General features: G+C 38.8%; 1 protein-coding gene across 2 annotated transcripts; it reads left to right on the forward strand.

Annotated features, from left to right (window-relative positions):
* The first annotated feature begins 1,550 nt into the window (after positions 1-1,550).
* On the forward strand, positions 1,551-19,160 carry LOC122314785 (intermediate cleaving peptidase 55, mitochondrial). 2 transcript variants are annotated; one of them, XR_006243871.1, is made up of 14 exons: positions 1,551-1,911; positions 3,037-3,111; positions 3,292-3,555; positions 3,947-4,039; positions 5,170-5,376; positions 6,042-6,145; positions 6,335-6,401; positions 8,040-8,147; positions 15,736-15,828; positions 16,254-16,344; positions 16,576-16,641; positions 17,121-17,176; positions 17,818-17,878; positions 18,632-18,714. XR_006243871.1 is itself a non-coding variant. In XM_043130369.1 (14 exons), the coding sequence occupies exons 1-14, from the start codon at positions 1,864-1,866 to the stop codon at positions 18,746-18,748; spliced, it is 1,455 nt and encodes a 484-aa protein (XP_042986303.1). In that variant the 5' UTR covers positions 1,553-1,863; the 3' UTR covers positions 18,749-19,160. The 2 variants fall into 2 exon arrangements, 1 of the variants encoding a protein (XP_042986303.1); XM_043130369.1 differs by having other exon boundaries at positions 1,553-1,911; positions 16,576-16,646; positions 18,632-19,160.
* The last annotated feature ends 1,188 nt before the right edge of the window (positions 19,161-20,348 follow it).

Genomic DNA, 20,348 nt, shown 5'->3' on the forward strand with positions numbered 1-20,348 from the left:
CTTGTTTTTTGTTTTCAATAATTTTTAAACAATGTTGTTTTGTTTTAGTTTCTTTATCTTTACTTTGTTCTCCTTTCTTCTTTAATGGTTAATCTGCAAGTATTCATAGAGTACTAATAGATAATAAAAAGCAAGTATTTATGGATTACTGTCTATCCTTAATTATGAAAAGTTTTTAAAGTTCCTTGTCGATGTTTTGGGCCCATCTGATTTTTCCTAACATCCTAATTAATGCTATGTACAGATAACTGATCTCCAAGAAAACTCAGAATCTTATGCCTGCATGGGTTTTGGCAGAATGCTCCAGTTTTAAAAGAAGAACTGCATCCATCATTAGACCAAAATGCTCCAGTTTTAAAAGAAGAACTGCATCCATCATTAGACCAAAAAAACTCAAAATCTATTCAGCTAGTTTTTGTTGATGCACCTCACGAATTACAGTACATCTATCAATCCTGCTTCACACAGCTGCAGTGTCAATCCAACAACGGTCCTCCCACTACATTTTGCAGCAAAAACAGGCAGATAGCAAACCGAGCTAGCAGCAGGGACATTGCTTCTTTATCTGATGATGATTGCCGTGTGATAATTGACCATGACTTTGGTCATATAATTCTTACTCTGTCTCCTTATATTGATGAGATCAGAAATTTTCTTCTATGTTCTCTCCAACAGTCCTCCATTGGTACTCTCAGTGAAAGATTTGGACATTTTTTGTTTCTGCAACTAATGGACTATTAAAGTTCAGTGATATCATTCTTGACTGCTGTTCGTTTGTATGCTTGTCGTTAAACCAGCCCGTGCCCATGCGTGGCTGGCCTGGGGTCCTGTGTGGCGTGACATTGGGACCAATGAGTCCAGACATAGCCGGATCAAGTTATTGTCCGAACTTATGAGTTTTAAGTGGGAAGAAGATAGACACATGAAGTGGCTCTACAACATTTAATCCTAATTTACGGTCATTGACGTAGGCATAACATAATTCATGGGTCTTTTTTTCTCCTACTTGAGACATTCCAGCTCTGACAAAAACTTAGAACGTAACTCTGTCTTTTGCACCAGTCCGTACGCATGTTGTTCGACTGTCATATAGCTTATATTGTTGTTGATTCTATGATATGAGTCTGAATTGCTTGCAGTTGAAGTATCCATTCTTCATTATCTATGTGGCCTTCCTGCACCCGTCCAAACGAATAGGCTGTTACAATGATCATGTTTTGATATTTTGTTAGCTCACTATGAGTTTTATTGCTTACAAATTATTGTGGGACAATAAATAAAAATATTAAAAAATTCAATATTTTTTCGTACTAACTATTCTAACATTTTATCAGGGATATATTATTTATGAGTCATTTTTATGTATTTTGTGAAGATTTTACTGATGTGATTGGTCAATACAATTATTTTATATTAAAAAAGTGTTACATCATATTAATAAAACACACAAAAATTATGCAAAAATTATTGTAGATAAAATTTTTAATTATTTATATATGTCGATAAAATTTTAAATAGATTTTTAATTCTTCTACTATCCAAACAAAAAAGAAAAAGAAAAGTCGGCTTGCCTACATGTAGTTTTGCATCAAATGTCGTTCTTTTTCCGCCCTTGGCTTGCCCGTGTCAGGCCAGCCCGTTCGTGTGTTTGTATGACAAACAATCACAGTTTTGGAGTTGGAAAAGAAACACGCGCCGTTGTTCTGTTCTCCACCACCTAAACCTTGTAAAGTCGTGGACTTTTTTCGAACCCTTAACCCCTAAACTGAAAATCTCGGTGATACCGAGTTCGACAGTTTGTACGGACAGAATCTAAGGAAGAGAAGAGCAGAAGAAAAACAAAAAGGAGCCATAAGTGATAAAATGCAGATTCTCGTAAGAAAACTACTGCAGAGAATCTCGTTCAAACAAGTATGTACTTTGAAAACATAAACGTTCGTTCTCGTATGTGTATCTTTTGTTTCTTTTTGAGATTTTATAGGGTGTTCTATAATTTTTGGATTGAATTATGACTTGGGAATCTCTCAAATCGTTCACTGTTTCTCAAAATGTCACATCTGTATTGAGCTGAAGCTTCTAATAGTCTTGGAGTCGGTTTACATTGAACTTCTGTTCTAAATTTAGGTTCTGCTTGGTAAGCGGGATGAAAATTTTGACTTTAAGATGAAATATATAATATTATTATTATTTTGGAATTTGAAAAAATTAAGAAAAAGTTGAATTATTTATTATATTTTGTATGATGATTTGAGAAAGTTGTAATGATGAGATGAAAATTTTGAATTTGAGATGAAAATATTTTGTTACCAAACCGTACCTTAATGACTTTTCATGAAGATTTCTCGAGGCATCGCCTGAAATCGGTAGTCACCATTGTAAGCCGGCTTTTAGGTTTGCCTGCACCCTCGGATTAGTCGGGACGTTACTGTCGGACACCCTGTGCGGATAAAAAAAATGTTTGCTTTGAGTTTTTTAAATATTCGGATCAAATATCACGTGGATACTACTTAAATATGTAATTTATTCGAGTATCGTGAACTAGAGCTTAAAATTGTTGGTGACGAACTACCTTGTAGCTTTTGGTGTAAGGCTTGACAAGAGCTTGAGAGAAATCGACTTCTCAAAGTTTTCTTTGGTTGGGTGAGAAAAACATATTGTCAAATTTTAATTTTGGTTTTTGCTGGACTTCAGTTTATGGCCTTTTCTCGGTAGTGTAGTTTGTATGCCATTCTTGTACAAGAGATAAAGTTTTGATCATCTATTAATCAGTGAGAGATATTCATGAATCTGATAGTGCTTGAAACAACATTCTTTTATAATTCCCCCGCCCCCTCTCTTTTTGTAAATTGTAGCTCCCCTCTTTTTGTTTTCAAGTTTCTTTTTTGACATGAAGAATCGAGGTTTCCCCCCTTTCACAGTGCATCCTCACTAGCGGAGACCTCACATAATTGATGTAAATTTCTCTGTTAGGAAAAATATAAATAATATGTTAATCGTAGATTTGGTATAACTTTGTTCTATGAGTTGAATTTGCAGGCTACAGGTTGTCGTGCCTATTGTACAAAGAAGGTTGTTGATATTGGACAGCCAACTTCTGCATCTCATCCGCAGGTTCTCCAGCTTAACATCTATTTTTGCTTATTTGTGTGCACAAACTGACTGGCAAACTGCTCATGCTTGACGTGTCAGGAAGGCCACCTTTTGTGTAGGATACTAATATTTCTTTATACATTATTATTTTGGAGTCTAATTTTTCTTAATAAATTTGGTGATTCTGCTTTGCTTTTTCAGTTACTAAAAGAAGGAGAGATCACTCCCGGAATAACCAGTGAGGAATATATCTCGAGGAGAAAAAGGTTGTTGGATCTTCTCCCAGAGAAGAGTGTGGCCATCATTGCAGCTGCCCCTGTAAAGATGATGACAGATGTTGTGCCTTACACATTTCGACAAGACGCTGATTATTCCTATATTACTGGCTGCCAACAGCCTGGTGGAGTGGCAGTTTTAAGTCATGAGTATGGTTTATGCATGTTCATGCCAGAAGCAGACCCTCATGTATGCTCAGTCTTGCATGATTAGAACTATCTTCACACCCTACTGAAGATCTGTAACATTTCACATACTGCAGTGATGTGGTCAGATTTCTCTGGTTTTTGGTTGTCTAGATATGTAATTTGTGGCATGTAATTAGAGTGATATCCAAAAGCGTATATCTATTACTTCATTCTTTATGGTAAATTTTATGTATACCCAATTCAGCATATATCATAGATGATGTTACTACTAGTTTACATGCTGCAAGGCTGAGAGAGATGTCATTTAAGAAGGATGGTTACATTAACCTGCATGTGTATATATATGTTTGAATTGTGGTTATTGTATGATCTACATAGATAAATTAGTAATTCAAGTAGTGACTCAATTGTTTTCTTTATTATTTATTTAGGATGTTATTTGGCAAGGGGAAATTGCAGGAGTCGAAGCAGCATTGAAGATGTTTAAGGCTGAGAATGCATATCCAATGAGAAAATTACCTGAGGTGAGTCAAGTCTTAAGGCGAGGTTGAAAAATTAGAGAATTGCATTGAGGACAAAGAGATTCCATAGTTTCTGGTAGCAGTCATTAATTATGCAGTTTTTTGCGCGGTAAGTTAAGCATCATGGACGTAGAGAATTTGAGATATCATCAAATTCATATTATCAGTTATCTCCCTTGTTTTTCTTTTCAAAGTGACATGCATCTTCCTATCCAAGTACCTCTACTATCTATGTAACGCCCTAATGGAAGGTCCAAACCACATGGCCTATACTCCAAAAGGACTAGTCAATTATACAATTAGAGTCACATTGGAACCTTAGAAAGAGCAATAACTTCTTCTTTACAAGCAATGTGGGATCCCATACACTATCTACTCTTATCCTTATTATATGGGATATACAATCTATCCCCCTTAAATTCCCGACGTTCTCATTAGGCCAGCACATCGTAGGTGACGCGGCTCAAGTCCCACATTTCTAGTTGGGATATGTTATGATACCATTTCTAGTGTCCCAATGGAAGGCCCAAACCATTTAGGCTATACTCTAAAAGGACTAGTCAATGATACAATTAGAGCCCTATTGGAACCTTATAAAGAGCAATAACTTTTCGTTCTCAAGCAATGTGGGATCCTATATACTACCTATCCTTATCTTTATCATATGGGAGTATCAAAATCTATGGGCCGGAATTACTGTCATCTCCTTGGCTATGGCATACACTCTATCGTTATTGAACTCTAGGTGTTGCCAAGCGTTTAGTCAGAAGTTGGCATGACCTATCAACTAAGTCTTCACTCTATCGTTAAACTTCAGGAAAGTTTCAATTACTGTCATCTCTATGGCTGGAATCCATATAGATTGTCATATGTTTTTCCTATTTACACAATATTAAGGCCTAGTTAGGATAGGGAGTTGAGATGAGATGAAAGTTAAATAAAATATTGTTAAAATATTATTTTTTAAATATATATATATATATATTTTTGTTTTGGGATTTGAAAAAGTTGAGTTGTTTATTGTATTTTTTTTTGAAGTTTTGAAAAGTTGTAATGATGAGATGGGATGAGATGAGTTGAGGTGGTGCCACTATCCAAACCAGGCCTAACTCTTTAGTTTCTATTGACTGCAGATTCTTCCAGATATAATTAGGAGATCATCCAAGTTGTTCCACAATGAGCAGACAGCCACACCAACATATATGAAATTGGAGCCCTTTCAAAAGGCAGCTAACAATGGCAATGTGGAAGACCTCTCTAGTTTCACCCATGAGTTACGTTGGATAAAATCACCTGCAGAACTTATGTTAATGAGAGAATCAGCGTCAATTGCTTGCCAGGTACTTCCTAATCTTAGACTCGGTAAATGAGCAGTTGCTGGCACATTTTGTTTTGTTTTATTTTTGTTTTTCAATTGAAGGGACCTATTATAAGAAAGTGCCTATGAGAGTACATCACCAGATAGCAACATGACATTATATTTACTAGTTCGCTTTTTCACGCCACAGTTACTATTAATCAATGGAAATAAATCAATTTTCTCATGACATACAGAGAGCTTATCTCTCGACCCTACAAATTGGTTTTCTCCATAGAAAAGGTTGACCCAACGATTTGATTTGCAACTATTTCTAAGAGGTTATGGCACTATTTTAGTTAACCCAGTATATGGCTTTAGATAGGGTTGGGTGGCAAAAAACAATTCCCATTCCCTAAAAACACAATCAGTCAGTTCAAAGGCTAGTTAATTTTTAGAGGGATAGGGGTCCGTTATATTTCTTATTGCCCTTTTCATTTACATGAAAGCAGAAGGATGGGGGAGAGAAGGGGAGGGGGGCTTCTTTTATGCTAATTCGTTCTAAAATATATTTCTTCACCATCCTACTGAGGTACTCACTGTGCTTTACACTGATGCTATCTCTGTAAAGCATGAACAAGTTGGTAATGTTTAATGGACTATTCCCTGCATAAACTAAAATGTGACTTGAATTTTGGTCTTGGGTAGGCTCTTCTGCAGACAATGTTTCATTCAAAGACATATCCTTATGAGGCTGCACTATCGGCTAAAGTTGAATATGAATGCAGAATGAGAGGTGCTCAGAGGATGGCGTAAGCTTCTTTCCTTTCTGGATGTGTCCAAAAGAACGATTTGATTTTTGACCCATTTTTAATATGCCCCTTTTATGTTTAAAATTGGTGACCGGACTGTCAAACAAGAGTGGATTATATGCTGTGTTTCCAATATCTTTATGAAAGGTTCTTGTCAATGATTTGCTAAGTTTTACAATCTCTTACCAGGTTCAACCCTGTAGTTGGTGGTGGGCCTAATGCTAGTGTTATACATTACTCTCGAAATGATCAGAGGGTAAGTCCATTAATGAAAATTGGTGCCTGGACAGTTTACACTTCCTTCACTTTCCTGAAGAGCAAAGCAGTTAGATGATAGATGATGGAAACATTTAAATGTTGACTAATCTGGCTATTTTTGGGAGAATTTCAGTGTTTCTCCCTATGGAATACCCTTGTTATTGTTTTGGACTCAATTGAATGGTTAGCTTTTCCATACAAACTAATGGAAATATACAAGTGAATTGCATTTTGACTTAAGAGTCAAATCGTAAAAATCCACGTCATAAATTTGATGGCAGAGGAATTAAGGGATTTGATTTGGGCTATATGAACTAAGGGAGAGGACGACGGTGAAGAATTTGGCATTGATGCTAGTGACAGTGATTGCTCCTTATATGTGTTACAGTGATTTCTTCGGTGCTTTCAAGTCATCCTTCTCTTGTAAATTTCCTCCCTCATCAACTCATTCAAAAAATAATTAAAGATGTTTTTGTTACTAATTTTTGCTTTTCATGTGGGAAGATTCCACTACCCTTGATAGAGGGTTTAGTTGGGGGTGCTTTATGTGGATTTGTTCTGGGCAGTGGCTTTGGTTTTGTGATGGTGATGTGATGAGGTGGTGATTGGAATAATGGATTTGCCAATGGTTATGTGGTGAGTAGGCAATTACAGGTTTATCTATGGTTATATGGTGATGATTGTGACTGTGGTTGTGAACGTGATATTTGGCTGTGATGGCGGATGGTCTGGTATGGTGGTCATGGGTTCTTTGACCATGCACGTGAATCTCCATGATGTGGTGGAGCTATATGGCGGCAAACTATATGAGAAAATAGCCTTAAGGCTTACTTATGAGCAAGATTAAGTAGGAAGAAAAGAAAAGTTAGAGTGGAGCTAATATGTAAGATAGATGTTGAAGTTTTTTCATTTTACTGGTTAAAATGCTGGCTAAGGTCCCTTCGAGAGCTGTGTTTTTTGCTTGGACAGCTTCTCTAGGAAAGATTCTCACCATGGATAATCTAAGGAAAAAAGAATGTTGTCATAATTGATTGGTGTTACATGTGTAAGTGGAGTGAGGAGTCCATTGGTCATCTTTCATTCCACTTCGACATTGCAGTTGCTAGTGCTTTCTGGAGTGACTTTTTTAGTAGGGTTGGTTTGGCATTAGTCATGCCTACAAGAATTGTGAACCTTTTTAACTCCTTCAGATGGTTAGCTGGCAGTGCAAGATTGGAGCAGTATGGAAGATGATTCCCACTTGTTCTATATGGTATGTTGGAGGGAAAGCAATGCTAAAATTTTGAGGACCATGAACAGATGTTGGATGAACTCAAAAGTTTCTTTCTCAATACTCATATCCTTTGGACAGCTTCTAAAGACTGATGGACTTAACTTTCATGATTTTCTTGAAGCTTTTTCTCTTTGTAGATATTCTCCCTTGTTTGTGACGAAATTTTATTATTTATCAAAAACTATTATTGTTTAATTGAAAAAATGCAAGTCACGTGCACAATTTCTGTAATTTGAATGGAAAAGCTGACGGTTTCAATGTAGTCCATACAGAAGGAATATGACGCGAAGCTAAATTGTAATGGTCAATAGTCTTATTGTACAAGGACAATCATGATTGTAATAGTGATACTTTATTTTGCAGATTAAAGAAGGCGAGCTTGTTTTGATGGATGTTGGATGTGAATTGCATGGTTATTCCAGTGATCTTACTCGTACCTGGCCACCCTGTGGTAGCTTTTCTTCTGCTCAAGTATGTGCCATTGGAATTTTTTTCATCTTCTGCTATAGGTGCTCCATTGAATGTCGTTCCACTATCTGATAAACGATAAGGCTTGAGAGTATACATTTTCCTGATCTTATGCATAAAATTCCAACTAGTATGTAATTTTGTTATGGTGCTTGTTTCATGTAGATTTCATACGATTTCTGAGTCAAAATGATTAGTACTGAAAAATTTTTGAAATCTAGCTTTTCATGAATTTCCATGAACACCAAATTGCATGCGGGGCCTTTTGTCATGGTTGGGCATTATCTAATCAATTGATGCCAATCAATTGTTGTCAGCAACATTTTGATGTGTCTAAAAGCCAGTAATATACTCATTTACACTGTAAAGCAGAAAAAGGCTGGTATCATGCATTTATAATCTTGGGTTAAAAATAATTTTGCCCTCACCTCTAGATGGTTACCTAATCTTGGGTTTCTATCCGACTGTTGTTGTGTAAACCCAAGAGGCTTTTCCAATCTCGTATCCATAACCTGAACATTACTGATTCACTGAAAATTTGCGGCTCCAGTAACACGGATTCAGATCTCATTCCTTGAGTTCCCTTCGTGTGTCCTTTATTTTTTTGAGAGAAGTAAAAGAGTATATTAATAAAAGAATAGGCAAAATGCCACATTCAGTACAAAGAATGTCCTAGATTATGTAGGATCCACAGACGTAAGAAAATCATGTAGGCTTTGGCCATTAAAACTAATAGCAATAGCCCAAGTACAAAGAGTTCTAAAAAAGAAAACTTTCAGCTCCTCCATTGATCTCTCTGTCCTCGAAAGTCCGTTCGTTGCGTTCCTTCCATATGCACCACATAATGCATATCGGGATCATCTTCCAAATCGCCTTTATCTGGTTATTGCCTTTCAAACCTGTCCAACTAGCAATAGCCGCCACTACTGAATCTGGCATAACCTAGCCCAAGTCGAGTCTACGAAAAACCTCATTCCATAACCCTCTAGCTACCTCACAATGTAATAATAGATGGTCCACGGATTTACCCCCCTTACTGCACATATAACACCAATTTATAATGATCACCCTCTGTTTTCTCAAATTATCCGTTGTGAGGATCTTATCCAGAGAAGCGGTCCACACGAAAAACGCCGCTTTGAGAGGCGCCTTGTGTTTCCAAAGCTTTTTCCACGGGAACTGAGAGGGTTGCCCTTGTATTAGGGCCTTGTAGAAAGCGCGGACTGAAAACAGTCCTTTTCCCGATGGTATCCACCACAATGAATCTATAAGCTGATTACTTGGTTTGGTTGCATACAAAAGACTGAAAAAGGCTTCAAAAGTGTCCATTTCCCAATCTTGTGCCGCCCTGCTAAAACTGACGTTCCACTGGATATGCTCCCCCACTACCACCATGACTTCCGCCACTGATTTATCTTTGTCACTTGCCACTGCAAATAGTGTTGGAAATAAATCTTTTAAGTGCACAATTACCACACCAAGTGTCATACCAAAATTTGATCCTGTTTCCTTCTCCCAGACAAAACCTAGTGTATTGAGAGAAAACCCCCCATCCTTGTCTGATATATTTCCACACTCCCATACCATATGCCCCTCGCACTTCCTTAGTGCACCACCCACCCCATAAACCCCCGTACTTACTTTTAATCACCACCTTCCAAAGAGCATCTGGTTCTCTATGATATCTCCATAGCCACTTGCCAAGTAGCGCCTGATTAAAGGTTTTTAGCTTTCTAATGCCCAACCTGCCACTCGAGATGGGTCTACAAACCTGCTCCCACCTGACAAGATGATATTTGAACTCCTCCCCTATTCCGCCCCACAGGAAGTCACGTTGTAATTTCTCAATGTGGAGTGCTACCCTTGCTGGAATGGGAAACAAAGATAGGAAATAGGTTGGGAGGTTAGAAAGAGTACTCTTTATTAGCGTAATCCGGCCCCCTTTAGACAGGTACATTCTCTTCCACCCTGCTAAGCGTCGCTCGACTTTCTCAATCACTGTGTCCCAGAGTGTAACAACTCTCGATGGAGCCCCCAAAGGAAGACCAAGATATGTCATGGGAAGAGTAGCAATCTTACACCCTAGAGTATTAGCCAACTGTCTTAAGCGCTGAACCCCACCCACCAGCACCATCTCTGGTTTGTCCAGATTCACTTTCAAACCTGAAACTAACTCAAAGCATAGAAGAAGTGCCTTCAGTACTCGAACTTGGGGTTGATTTGCCTCACAAAAAATTAGGGTGTCATTTGCAAACAACAGATGAGAAATGTTAATACTACCCCTTCCTGGGGTTCCAGTCGAATAACCAGTCATCTGTCCATTTACCACCAGTGTTGCAATCATTCTGCTAAAAGCCTCCATCACAATAACAAAAAATAATGGAGACAACGGATCTCCTTGTCTTAGGCCTCGAGTACTGTTGAAAAATCCAGTAGGGCTTCCATTTATAAGAATTGAAAATTTTACCGTAGATATGCACCAACGGATCTATGCTCGCCATCTCTCCCCGAAGCCACACTTCCCCAAAATGTCAATAAGAAAATCCCAATTAACATGATCATACGCCTTCTCCATGTCTAACTTGCATATAATCCCTGGTAAGCCAGCCTTCAATCTAGTGTCCAGGCATTCATTAGCGATGAGCACATCATCTAAAATTTGTCTATCCTTTACAAAAGCATTTTGGGGCTTAGAAATTATCTTCCCTACAACCTCGCTAAGTCGGTTTGCAAGTACCTTGGATAGAATCTTATAGACCCCATTGACTAGGCTAATGGGCCTATACTCCTTAATATCCTCTACCCCCACCCTTTTTGGAATCGAGGCTAGAAAAGTTGCATTTAAGCTTTTCTCGAACTTTCCATACGAATGAAACTCCTGGAACACCTTCATAAGATCATCCTTTAGAGTCTCCCAACAAGTTTGGAAAAATCCCATAGAGAAACCATCAGGACCCGGGGCCTTGTCTTTAGTCATTTTCCTTACTACGAATATCTCTGCTTCTTCAAACGGCCTCTCCATACGGCTAACATCCATTGGCCCAATGGATTCGAACGCCATACCCTCTAGCTTTGGTCTCCACCCATTCTGTTCAGTAAGAAGTTGTTCAAAAAAATGAACCACGTGATTGTTGATCACCTGCTCATCCCTACACTCTGCCCCATCAATCTTCAGCGTCTCAATGTTGTTGGATCTCCTGTGGGAGTTAGCTACTCTGTGGAAAAACTTAGTGCTACGATCACCTTCCTTCAACCATAGCGCTCTAGACTTTTGCCTCCACGAGATCTCTTCTAATAGGATAGGCCTCTCGAGCTCTACGACCAAAGCTAGCTTTTGGGCTACTTCCTCCGGATTCAATGGCCTTGACTCTTGAACCCTTTCTAGTTCTTGTATCTCCCTTAGCTTTATTTTCTTGAGTTCCCCGACATTACCAAAAGACTGCAAATTCCATAGCTTTAAATCTTGCTTTAGAGCTTTTAGTTTTCTAGCAAAAATGAAACTAGGGGTACCGTGGATCTAGTATGAAGACCACCACAGTCCAACCCTATCCACAAAACCTTCTGATTTCAGCCACATGTTTTCAAACTTGAAGTGCTGCCTCCTTCTTTGGATCCTCCCACAATCTAGCATGATAGGCCAATGGTCCGAGCACAAATGAGGCAGTCTCTTTTGCCACACCTCGGGAAAGTGGATTTCCCACTCTGGGGAAATTAAAAATCTATCTAGTCTAGACCAAGTCTGATTATTAGCCCACGTATATAAACCCCCTGCCAGTGGTAGATCTACGAGGTTTAGCTCAAAAATGCATTATGAGAATTCGGACATTGCAGGACACATTCTTCTATTTCCAAAACACTCGCTTGTGAATCTTATAGCATTAAAATCACCACCTATATACCACGGAAGGTCTCACCAACCATGTAGACCAGCTAGTTCATCCCACAATAGTCTACGGTCCTTGTCTATGTTAGGACCATAGACACTTGCAAAAGCCCACTTGAACCCGTCACTCACACTCCTAAAGGAGCATGCTACTGTGAACAAACCCACGGCCACCTCTAATTTCTCCACCACCCGTTGGTCCCACATCAATAACACACCTCCCGAGGCCCCATTAGCTGCCAAAAATGCCCAATCAATATAAACACAGCTCCATATACTCCATATAATGTTTGTAGTGACCTTTTTCAACTTCCTCTCCTATAAACACACAATGTCCGCATTCCATCCCCGCAATAAGTTTCTTACTTGAAGACGCTTACCGGCATCATTTAGGCCAGGGACATTCCAAGAAATGATTTTTGGTTTCATTTATTGGAAGAAGCTAGCCCTTTCCCTTTTGATCTCTCCCTGCTTGAGCTACCTTCAGAATTCATCGACCAAGTTAGCCTATTGAGTTCTCGCTGTTTCTTGGACCCTGTTTTCCTTTGTTGTTGATGACTCACTTCAATGGCGGTAAGTAACGCCATGAATTGCTCTTCATAACCTTCACACTTTAGTCCCACTATGTCCTTAATGTCATTTACTGTCTGGACACCCAATCTGTTACGCTTGCTGAATCTAGGTACATACACTTCAGGGGAATTGGATTCTGCACCCTAAAGTCCCTCTGTCCCTCCATGTTCAGGTCACCCGTCACTAAGCCAAGCTCCCCTCCATGATCATTTGACCATTGTAATAACCTCTGTGAACTCTCTTCATTTGATAGGAACAATTCACTGGCCGAGTCTTCTGTTTCACCGTTCTCACTATTTTCCACCTCCACAATGGCACTGTTCACCCCTGAATTTCTCGGCTGGCCTCCACCCTTTTCCCCTTGTCCCGTCGGCATGATTTGTATCATCTCCACAGAATGATAGCCTCCCGATAGATCTGAATCCCCTTGTCCCGTCAGCAAGATCTGACTCCCCAGCTGCACTGTATCGTTTTCCCCTCTCGTCGGCAGTTTCGCCGGCGTTTGTTGAAAGGCTGACAGGTTCTGATCAGTCGCCAAAGGTGGACCACCACACGGAGGTGGAGGGAGCACCACCACAGGTTTTGGAGCATGGTCTGCCGGTAACAACTGTGTGAGCGGAACAACTTCGACACCATCGCCGGCACCGGATCTGTTGCCTTCCACTTCCGGTAACTTCGTCGGCTCCGTCTGTTGGTTGGATGACCTTTGTTGCCGTCGCTGCGAGGTTTCTGGGTCGGGTACGTGCCTTTCGTACCCGGGCACCGGGTCCTTGCCCCTAACCCGTGCCTTCCATGCCTGGCGGGCTGGGCTCTTCTTATAATAAGGCCCAGGCCCAGCCCGAAAGGTTGGCCTTCCTACTCTATTCCTGCCCGTATGATAGCTATGGGCCATGGGCTTCGGCCTATAGCCAGCCCAACCCACTGCCCCTCCGTCCCACCTTAAGTGATTTTGGCCCTTATAAAAGCTATGCCTTAAACACATCGTTTCATCTCCTTCCTTATATGCCTCGACCACCTTTCTGACCCAGGACACTTCCTCCTGTAATTTCCTCACTTGGACCTGCAAATCACGTACAACAACCAGCGTCTCCCTCACGTCTCTTCCGTCCTCTCTCTCTGTGGACACGGCACCCTCCCCGACACTAGAAAACGTCTCATACGTTCCTTCCATCGTAACTGCTTCTTTGTAGGACTTCACCATCTTACCCCTGGTTTCTTCTGGGCATCTACAGACTTGCCATGGCTGTTGCTTGCCACCTGAAGGCTTTCTCGCAACGCCTCACACAGTTTTCTCCACCCCCGACCACCCTCTTCCTCAGGGATAAAGATGGCAATGTTTCGTCCCCCATCACCGTAAACCGCCACCTTCACGTAACGGCCCTGACTGTTTGAGGACCTCTGTACAATGAAACTCCGGTAGCCTTCCCTCTTTGCCAAATAAAAATCTTCCCTTTTATCTGACACACATCCCTCCAAAGCTCCCCCTAGCCATTGCGTAGTTCCCAGTCCGAGTAGTAGCTCCTGTTTGAACCTCCTTCCTCTCTCAGAGATACGGATCAAGCCACCCTCTCTTTTTACAGAAAATAACTTAGTTTCAATCACAAACTCTTTAATAAAACTCATCATGAAGTACCGTCGACTTATAGATCACTAAGAAACCATCTTCGACGATGAAACTAACGTAGAAAGTTTTTTCACACTCGTACGTGCAAACAACAAGATTCGTGTGTCCTTTATGATAGGTCTTTTAAATCAATGAGTCTTATTTGCTTTTCTATTTTAGGGATTATTTTCAACATAGAAAATAATGTTGTGCCATAAAGAGGATGAATTCCAAATAGAACTAGAGCAAGAAAAGGGAGCATAATGTTGTGTCAATAGCTCCCATGCAGATTTAGAGGTAAATTCCCCATTTGTAGTATGTTTCCTTACTTGGCAGTCACATCCTGGCTTAATTTAGAGGAAAATCTTGAACAAATTTGAGCAAAGAAGACCTGCCAGTTTCTGCAATTTGAGGTAGGTTCCGACCTGAGAAAGAACATATGTCTTTAATTTGTAACTCGGGAGAAGTAACAAGAAAGTTTCTGCTCTGTAAAGACCCTTTGCCATCCCAGACCAGAAATTGAGTGAACCTTCCCTAATCTTCCATTGACTTTCCTTATGGATGATTGGATGGAACTTGCATTTAGATTTCCAAATGGGGGAGAGCTAAAGCTTTTGGTAGATCTGTCTCTAATGAGGGTTCATTATGCAAGTATATTTTTATATATGAACATTGACCATGGAGAATCAAAGCTCACTGCCCTCCAAGCCATCTTACCCTGCAGGGCTCGCAAAGTGTCATATAAGCTCCGTATCCCCAGCCCTCCTTCTGAAATTGGTCTACAAATTTTATGCCAGGCTATACATTTTCTCCTACCATGGCCTTCAAAATCCCCCCAAAAGAAATTCGAGAAAGCTTTGTGAAGTGGATCAATGATTTTTTTTTTTTTTGAGGAGAATACAGATAAAGCATGGATAGGGATGGAGGTTAAAACAGATTTTATAGAGTTAACCACCTGCTGATTGTAAACGACCGTTCCAACCAGCTTCCTTTTTCTTTACTTTAGCAATGATAGGTTCAAAACAAGAAGAGTGGATTTTACCATAAGTTAGAGGAGCTCCCAAATATGTGGTTGGAAAAGATCAGCAAAGGAAGTTACAGCTGCTACAATTTGCCTCCTTGCCCTTAACACGGATTTGTTCTCTAAAAAAGTGCTCTTTTGTGGATTGATCTTCTGACCTAATCTGCTTCATAGGCTGCAATAAAAGCCATTAAGGACGATAGACTCCTCTTTGATCCATTTGTAAACAAAAGTAAGTAATCTGCCAAAAGAATACGAGAGATTTTAGGGCAGCCACAAGGGACTGAAATGGTGTGACAGCAGCTGATTGATCAAGCTTTCCCCATGCGTAGAAATAGCAAAGTGAATTTCAAGGCAGCAAAGCTACCTGCTTTGAAACCCTTGATTATATTTAAGTAATCAGTGCTATCAGCTTACTTTTTGGAGTCTTTGTATATCATACCAAATTTTTTTATATATCTTAATTTCCTGTTCTAACAACCCCCTTGTACCTGCTGTGTGTTTATTTCAGGACGAGCTTTATGATCTTATAATGCAAACAAGTAAGGAATGTATGAAGCTTTGCAAACCTGGTGCTACCATACGGCAAATACACAATTATTCTGTATGATCTTGAATTTGAATTGTTTTTGCCTGACCAGTATTCCTTGCATCATCTGTCTTTAGTAAAGAATAACATTTCATCTACAACTACAATAACTTTTTTCTTTTTTGAAGTATCTACAATAACTTATTTTTCTAACTTCATCACATTATTTGTCATGAAGGTGCCTTATTGTGTGTTATATTTTGATATTTATAAACATTTTACTTATAAATTACTTTCCAGTTTTTGCAAAAATGATGATTATAGTCATCACTATATTTCATTGGCAAGGGAATTTCCTGTTGGAACTTCTTTTTGTGGCAGTATGGATTTTCCATTTCAGTTGCTTGAATTAGCTCTAGTCTTGTCTTCTATCTACTGGCTGCTTGAAGTCATGTTAAATTGTAATGATGTAATCCTTGAAGAACTGCATGCTTGCATAGGTTGAAATGCTGCGCAAAGGACTCAAGGAGATTGGAATTTTGAAAGATGAAGGAAGCAGATCCTACCATCAGTTGAACCCAACTTCTATAGGTTCTGTATCTCTTGACGGAATCCTTCCCCCCCCCCGGGGCTCAGTCACCCCTTTTTCTTTTAATATTTTGGCAACTTTTACTCACAAAAAGGCATAGCCTTAGCATTATGATTTCTCAGTTGATGCTCAATCCATTGCATTCCAATTCTGCTAGTTTCTCAAATTTAAAAATTGGTTACTTGAGAAAGTAATTAGTACTAAATTGCATATGTAATTAATTTGTTGTCCAGGTCATTATCTGGGAATGGATGTCCACGATTGTTCTAAGATCAGCTACTGCCGACCTTTGAAGCCAGGTGTTGTAAGTTCCTCCCCAGTTGAACAGTTGACTTTCTCATTGCAAATGGTGATACCTTAATGTTATCACATCATTTTTGTGGGGGTGTAAATTTAGAATTGTCTCTTTTTCCCCCAGCTACTTACTGGGGCTTTGCACCCTTGCAAAAATTTTTTAAACAATTTTTTTTTTTTCTTCATTTCAGCAGTCAAACCAATATCAAGTTATAGGTTTCAGCAACCCTCCCTTTCCTGGGGTGCATTTCCCTTTGGAAAAATGAGAAATCCAATGAAATTATGCATGCCTCTTATGATATTTGATAACACGTGATACAAAAGCCATCAAATCAGATATATTTTGGCACAAAAGTGAATATTTTCTCCCATGTATATGATAAGCAGCTGAATGCAAGTGTACTGGAAGTTTTCCTTTGGCTACTTGTATTTCTGTTGCATAACTACTTTGATTTGTTTACTCGAGTTTTTTTGCTTTGGGTAGGTGATAACAATTGAACCTGGAATCTACATTCCATCTTTTTTTGATGGTCCAGAGAGGTACTTCTTGAACTTCATTATATAGTTATGTTTTACTTGCTCTTCGTACCTATTGATACCTCCTATGAGCTTGACTTTTAGAACAGTTTATGCCTACTGCCTTGCTTGCTCAATCAGTGCAAATTCAAGGGGTTTTACCCACCCGTTTCAGTTCCCACAGAATTTTCTTTATGAAAGAAACTGACTGCTTGAACATCTTATGTTTCTTTTCCTCTTTTCCCCTCTAGTGACGTGCAGTGGCATGCCCCTATGGTAAATCAAGTGGGGAGGTCCTGGTACTGGAGTAACCGCTTTAATTTCTCAACCTTTTTACTTATTAACACATTAGCAATTGAATTTTAATTCCCTCATTATCTGGAATATTGGGAATTAGATAGCTTGCCACTTGCTTTTTACATTCTTAATATCATTCGTGATTTATGTACGTCATTGCCAATTAGTTGCTTTTACCGTCATTGCAGTTAGCTCCCCATCTTTTTCGTTACTTGGTATACTTAATATCCAATTCTGTTCCTGAATGTTAGATCTGTGACTTCATTAGATACCTCTTCCCGGAAAGTGATAGCATTAAACCATTTGTTTCTAGGTTCTTGGTATCAAATGTTCTGATAGACTATGCTGACTGAGAATGTCTAATGCAGCTATCGAGGCATTGGGATAAGGATTGAGGATGAGGTCCTTATTACAGAGACTGGCTATGAGGTATAAGTTAGATTTTTTTTTTTTTTTTTGACGAATAAGAAAAATTTAATCAAGACTAGTTACAAGGCAAAGCCAAGCTAGAAAAATTTTATTAAGTTAGATTTAAATTCGTGTTAACTTTTGTTATTTACTTCCTCGATGATATTTGTTATTTTCAGTCCTTCTGAGCCTTATAATTTTTATTCAAAAATTGAAATAAATAAGATTCTGTAATCATTGCAGTTGCATCTTTGACTGTTTTATACTAACTACTGCCTTGAATCCTTGATGGCTGTTATAGCATATTATGTAATACCTTGATAATTGAATAAAATTAATTAGAATAACATAAAACTGGCAGTTGTTGTAACAACTATCATTAATGTGAACATAATTTTCCTGGCATTTTACCATATTAGCTGTAGCTTGATCGAGTTGATAAGCAATGTATTGATCTCACTATAATGTTGGTGGGACATTTTTGGCTCGGCCTTTCTCTTTCATTAGTCTTTTGATGTGCGTTCTATGTTTTCTCTACATTAAAAGATTACATTGATCATTGGCTGATGATCAACTTTAGTGTAAATATTGGACAAATACCCTGTATTTTGGCCCATTTTCAAGAAATTTCCTAGATTCCTAATTTTATCAATCAACTTCCTAATTTTCAATCAGATTCGTTCGCCCTTTTCCCCCCAAATCAGGACTTCTTTTTAAACACATTAAATCATTGCCGAGCAACTTTTTTCATTGCTGAACAATTGTTTGTATCAGGTCCTTACCGCATCAATGCCGAAAGAAGTTAAACACATGGAATCATTGCTGAACAACTACTGTCATGGATTGGGGATGGAGAGCCATAACAACCTCAGAGCTGCATCCAGTCGATAATCATGTTGTTAATTCAAGAGCCAAGAATGTCATTGACCAGAAAAGGAAATCAATGCTGACGCTTTTCCGACGAATTGGGTTCATTTGGAAAGCTAGGTGGGGTGACAGGTTATCCTCATGGAGATTTTCCTGGAAAATTTGTGCATCAATTGGGTTTAACATGTAGTCTTAATCTTGTGTAACAAAATTTCAAGCTATTTTACTCATTAACACTTCGATTCATTGTTTTTCATAGATGATAAAAAAAAGGGGTGTGGTACAATGTCAGTCCTTTATTTTCTCCATCCTGAGAGCCTGTATATTTTTTTACATTTATCCATTCTAGGTATAAGTAGTAAGAATTTTTGTGGCAAGAGAGAGAACATCCATACAATCTTGTTTTCATGTTGTTCATATTCTTTTAGCTCCTTCATTTCCATTCTTGTTTCTTGGATTCTTATAAGGCATCCTCCGCAACAACCTAATATTTGAGAGTGTAATGCACGGGACCGGAATTTACTTTAAGAGATGGATCCGAAGGTCCTGGTTTGGAGGAAAGGAGGAGGTGACTTTCTTGACTTCATGCCGTACTGAAACATGTGAGCAGCTTATCAGTAGTCATTGTTCATTTGTTTGTTTTGATCTGTTCTGGCTCTGACTCTGTAATAACTTAATTGGGATATCCCTATTAGATTTCCCGTCCACGGTCCATCTTGCTCAGGAAAACAAGTATGGAAGCAATAAATCCGGACTGACCATTCCAGCCGGGAAAGGACAAAAGATTATGAGTGTCATGATGACAATTGTAGAGGCAGTTGGTTGGTTTGGGTTGTGGGAGGGACCTCCTGCATTTGTATTTAAATGGGTTACCTAAATTATTCACCCCAACATCTCATCACTACTCAATTCTCAATATTCTTAATTACTTTGCTACTCTTTCCTTAGTGTTGTAGGTGTGGCACAGTTCCACCTATGACTGTGAGCTTTCTCTGCTCAAATCCAGAGGTAATTACTAATTAGGGTTCAAATTATCTACAATTCAAGTTTAATTAAATATATTAGGCTAGTAAATAGATGTCACCATAGGGGCAATCTCGTAATTCTCTGATTGTTAGGTGTTCTGTCTACTCTAAACCGACATTAAAACACATGAATCCATAGGAACAAACATCATTCTCTTGTTCTCTTTATAGGAAAGGAAAAAAAAAAAAAAAAAAAAAAACAAATTGTGAAATGGGTATCATTGGTAAATATTGGGATGCTTTAGGAAACTAAGAAAAGTAGAAAAAGAACAAAATTCATGTACTTTAGACACAGCGTGGTGTTTGTTGGTGATACTTCAATTTATTCACCACTCAACCCCCAATAAATAGGTTAATTGCTCCCCCCAGCTACGTGTACACGTGGTATAATCTAGTTGGATGCTGTCTCAAGCCACCGCTTTCCCTCTTTAAAGTCCTCCATAAATGTCCAACTATATCATAAATACAGATTACCTAAATTGCCATTTACTAGCTTCCCACCAAGCTGATATAAATTAGATGGAATGAAATAAAAAATAAAAATAAAATAAAATATTATTATAATATTATTTTTTTAATATTTTTATTTAAAATGTGAA

Source organism: Carya illinoinensis, chromosome 7, assembly GCF_018687715.1.
Source record: "Carya illinoinensis cultivar Pawnee chromosome 7, C.illinoinensisPawnee_v1, whole genome shotgun sequence".
In the NCBI taxonomy this organism is placed as follows: Eukaryota; Viridiplantae; Streptophyta; class Magnoliopsida; order Fagales; family Juglandaceae; genus Carya; species Carya illinoinensis.

Excerpts from the sequence above, each read along its gene's own strand:
- LOC122314785 (XM_043130369.1), top strand. The coding sequence starts at position 1,864 with ATGCAGATTCTCGTAAGAAAACTACTGCAGAGAATCTCGTTCAAACAA. Across the intron at positions 5,377-6,041 it reads CAGCGTCAATTGCTTGCCAG|GCTCTTCTGCAGACAATGTT; the intron begins GTACTTCCTAAT and ends GGTCTTGGGTAG. Across the intron at positions 8,148-15,735 it reads GTAGCTTTTCTTCTGCTCAA|GACGAGCTTTATGATCTTAT; the intron begins GTATGTGCCATT and ends TGTTTATTTCAG.